The 4,370-nt window shown below is 42.2% G+C and overlaps 1 protein-coding gene across 1 annotated transcript; it reads right to left on the reverse strand.

The window, feature by feature from the left end:
• Positions 1-1,485: 1,485 nt before the first annotated feature.
• On the reverse strand, positions 1,486-2,175 carry LOC108775762 (transcription initiation factor TFIID subunit 11-like). Its single transcript, XM_018542216.1, has one exon. The coding sequence runs from the start codon at positions 2,173-2,175 to the stop codon at positions 1,486-1,488; it is 690 nt and encodes a 229-aa protein (XP_018397718.1).
• Between the last annotated feature and the right edge of the window lie 2,195 nt (positions 2,176-4,370).

Below are 4,370 nucleotides of genomic sequence, written 5' to 3' on the forward strand. Positions count from 1 at the left end.
CCGACTTTTAATTACACTTTGGATCTATCGGTAGAGGTCATTCAAGGTTATTATAAGACTTTTTGGGATAAAAAGTCAAGTACGATTCGAAAAATCTTAAAAACATTCATACATATGTTTTCGAGGCCAGCAAATCGGAATCTGAAGTCAGTTAACCTTCATAAGGTCAGGTTCAAGGTCACTTGAAGGTCAAGTGGAGGAAAAAAAATCGAACAAATGTGAAAAAGTTTGCGGGCAGTATACAACGAAAAAAAAATTCGCATTCTCAAAAGCATTGCAAAAAAAAATATAATGAATGCTTTGCAATCGAAAGTGATAGGGAAATGCTTTAGGGAATTGCTTTACTCCAAAAGCTACTAGACGCCGCAATATTTTGATGGGAAACAGGAGACAGATATTTTCTTCTCCGATGAAATGGAGAAAGCCATCAAATCACGCCTCTGATTGCTACTTCTGTTCAACTAATCTACTTGGTTATAATTTTCGGCTGTACCTTTATCGTCATGTCAGCCAATTCCCAAATGAATCACTTTTGATTGCAAAGCATTCATTATATTTTTTTTGCAATATTTCTGAGAATGCGAATTTATTTTTAGTCGTATACTGCCCGCAAACAACACAAAAGATGTCCGGGTTGTTTCTGCAAGGACTTTGACTTGTAGCATTTGACTCTACAGAGGCCAAGTTTCCCACCAATGTAGAGCTACGGTCGCATGATGACGACGCCTGCGGGCCCGCTTTCCCACCCTGACCAGCCGCCGATACTGGGGTATCCCTCTCCTACATCGAAACATTTTTCTGTGTGGTTGCCATGACGGCATCAACGCCTTAACCCAGGCACTTCGCCGGATAGTGGCACAACTCCGTTGCCCACCGTCACCACGTGGAGGTGTCCTGGGTGCAACCACACATTAATTTGTTATTGTAATGCATTGAGATGTACAGAATTGTATAATATAAGTATTTAAAGTTAAAAATTTTTCCACCAAAAACCTTCATCCTGATATGATAAAACTTCAAGTGAAGGAAACCAAGGACACCTCGAAAACATACGTATGAATTTTTCCAGATGTGTTTGATGTCTTTTCCTCCACTTGACCTTCAAATGACCTTGAACCTAACCTTATGAAGGTTAACTGACTTCAGATTCCGATTTGCTGGCCTCGAAAACATATTCATGAATTTTTTCAGATTTTTCAGATGGTTTTTTCTCCACTTGATCTTCAAATGACTTGAACCTGACGTGATAGAGGTTAACCAACGTTCTCATCGTAATCAGCGACCCCAAAAACCCCACCAGCACCTATGCGCTTCCGGCGTTCACACGTAGATCAAATGTTGACCTGTGTAATTTAGGTTCTGCGGGATTTAAAAAAAAAAATTTTTATTTCATTGTCACACTATACTCATATACATTTATACACACTACTTTATCGTACTACATTTATAAACGACTACTTGTTTCTTTGTCCATCACTACGGAAGTCACACGACGCCGTCTGAATCCTCACTGGACCCCGAGACCAGCATACACTCCGGTATCTCTTCCTCCGAGGAAGACCCACGACGAAAGGCCCGAAACTCTTCGTCCTCCTCCTCGGCCAAGTCGTCAGACGTCGTCGGTTGACTCGCGAATATGCCCTTCCAATTGATCGTTGAGTCGTCCGAGTCGGGATCGTAGTTCTCCGTGTAGAGGTACCGCACCGACGAATCGGAGGAAGAATCCGACGACAACCGCGGCTCCAGTTTCGGTCTCTTCCTCGCTGGCATCGGGAGATCCTCAGAACTACCGGAGGCCTCCGAAATACCGGAAACCTCCGAAACATCCAGCCCAGCCGCATCCGCCACCTCCGCCTGCGCAACCTCCGCCTCGACGTTCGCCGCCGCCCTCCCCCCCTCCTCCCTCACGGTCAACATAGCCCTCCTTTCAGTCAGCAACTGTTCCAACCTTGACGCCAAGTTTTCCTTAGCCCTCCGCAAACTGTCGTCGGAAGCCAACGACCAGGACGACGTATCGGAGTCGTTGTCGTTGTCGTCGCCATCGTCGACAACGTCGTCGTCGTCGTCGTCGTCGCCATCCCTATCCGACAAGCTCGGCGAATCGAATTCCTCGTCGCGGACCTCCGCCCCGAAAAACCAACCGTCGTTCCCTCGAAACAGGCACCAGAACCTCATGTTGCGTCTCTTTCAGAGCTGAAATAGAAAGAGAGAGATACGTCCGTTGAGAACTCTGTTGAGAGAGAGAGAACCGCGACCCGGGAGCCAACTCGCTCCACGACGGTGTACGAACTCGAGTTCTTTATATACTTACCGAAACCTTCCCGAGCACTCTCGAGAAACCAGGGAGTTCGTCGCTGTAGCCCTCTGGCCACCAGGCAAGCGAGCGAAACTCTCTCTCTCTCTCTCTCTCTCTCTCTCTCTCTCTCTCCCCCCTTGGATTCTTCTTTTCCTGTTTAAAATTTCCTAATGAGAGATGGTCATAATGGTAGATGGTCTGGAATAATAAACACCGAGCGGAATGTGGAAAGCGGAGCAGGATCGAACGTTTGCGCCGACAGAGAGTTCCAACCGTAACAAGGGTTCAATCAAGAACCTCCTCAAACGAGAATAATCAAGTACCAGCGAATATCAGAACACCAACAAACAATAACGAAATACAACCACAGACGACAACGAACAGTATACCGGTCATAGACTTGACCGAAACCGAGACTCTTCCCCTTCCAGACTCTACATCACTCTCTTTTCCTCCTCTAACCCCAATTTCATATTCCCCCGTTCCTTTCGAACCAGATATTTCTAATAACGAGTTATACCTCGAATTAGAGGAATACATCAATACTCAATCTCCCTTCCCCTCATCAGAACCTTCCAGATCATACACATACAAGCCGTACCTTATGATTAAAAACCCGTACAAATATTAAAAATAATTCATAGAAATGTTAAGATTAGAATATAAACAATTCTCTCGATGTTAAAACAGTAGAGGATGATAACAAGTGCAAATCTGAAAATCAACGCACCTTACAATTTAAATTATCAAATATGTTAAAACTTCTGAATATAATTAAAATTTTGTATGCATACATTACATGTTTCGACTCTTATATTGAGTCCTATCCACGATTTTAAAACTCTAACTGCTTGGTAGCCGTAAATAGATTATATATAATTAAAATATGAAAATTGTATATTACGCATTTTTGCAGCCCGCGTGTATTAAAATTAGAATATAAACAAATCTCTCGATGTTAAGCTCGTATTGATCAATTAACTAATAGTGCAATTTTAAATTGTTCATTATGCAATAAAAATAAAAATCTTATTTTACGTTTAAATTCCTGTAATTTATTTAGAACTTCCCTCGACTCATTCCTCATCCCACTAAGTCGCACGGTCCGATCCCTGATCAAAAGGATTAAGTTCCTTGATCTAAAAGGGGACCGACGGAGACACAGTCGCAGGACTGGGTAATAGCGTCGCACGCTGACGTTGACCCACGTCTGTGACCTTTTATTGCGTCTCCGACTTGTGGCACGCGTCTTGAGGCGTCTGCCACAAGAGTGGTGTCAGTTGCGTCCTCCTATGCCCCCTCCTCAATCCTTAAAATTTCCTATGCAATAAAGAATCCTGGGGCTTGGACGTAACAATTACTATATCTTTTTTCTCAATGTATAAATTGTGCAACATGATAACAGCATGGTGTGCGCCCGGCCTGATACGCACAACGTGATTGCATAATGCAATTCATTGCGCTCGCACGCATGCCCTTATCACGTCGTGCGGGCAACATGACATTCAATGTATGGGCACGATGTTGTAACGTCCGCCGGTAAAAATAATAACGAACGTACTTCCCCTAGTTTGTAAGAGATTGCGCTACTTGTACTTTTCTAAAGTAGAACACTCCAGTGAGGATAATATTATTTTGATAATGTAATTTTTGTTTTGTTATACAATAATTATGCTATATTAACATAAAACAAATGACCTAACTTAATAATTCCTAAACATATGTCATTCTGCTCACTGAAATATTTTATATTCATACTTTTATAGTTATAATCTTTATGAAAAATATATATATATATATATATTACAGTTGAACATGGGATGCGATTCTGAAATCTTGAGAGATTCTTTTTCATTTTAAATTTGAGTTTCGAAAGGGGACTTCAGAACCGTTAGTTTATGTTACGAATTCTTTCGGGGTGATTACCTCTCCCCCAAAGATAAGCCAAGCGCGTGATTCTCCTTTGTCTCTTCTACATCGACTCGCTAGAAGGAAAATTTGATCATTTATCATTATTTTATCAATTAAATTAACTCGTTAGATCTCCCAAGCCTTATTAGATTGAATCTCACTT

This window comes from Cyphomyrmex costatus, unplaced genomic scaffold, assembly GCF_001594065.2.
Source record: "Cyphomyrmex costatus isolate MS0001 unplaced genomic scaffold, Ccosl1.0 scaffold313, whole genome shotgun sequence".
NCBI classification, from domain to species: domain Eukaryota; kingdom Metazoa; phylum Arthropoda; class Insecta; order Hymenoptera; family Formicidae; genus Cyphomyrmex; species Cyphomyrmex costatus.

Coding starts and splice junctions, on each gene's coding strand:
- LOC108775762 (XM_018542216.1), bottom strand. CDS start 2,175: ATGAGGTTCTGGTGCCTGTTTCGAGGGAACGACGGTTGGTTTTTCGGG.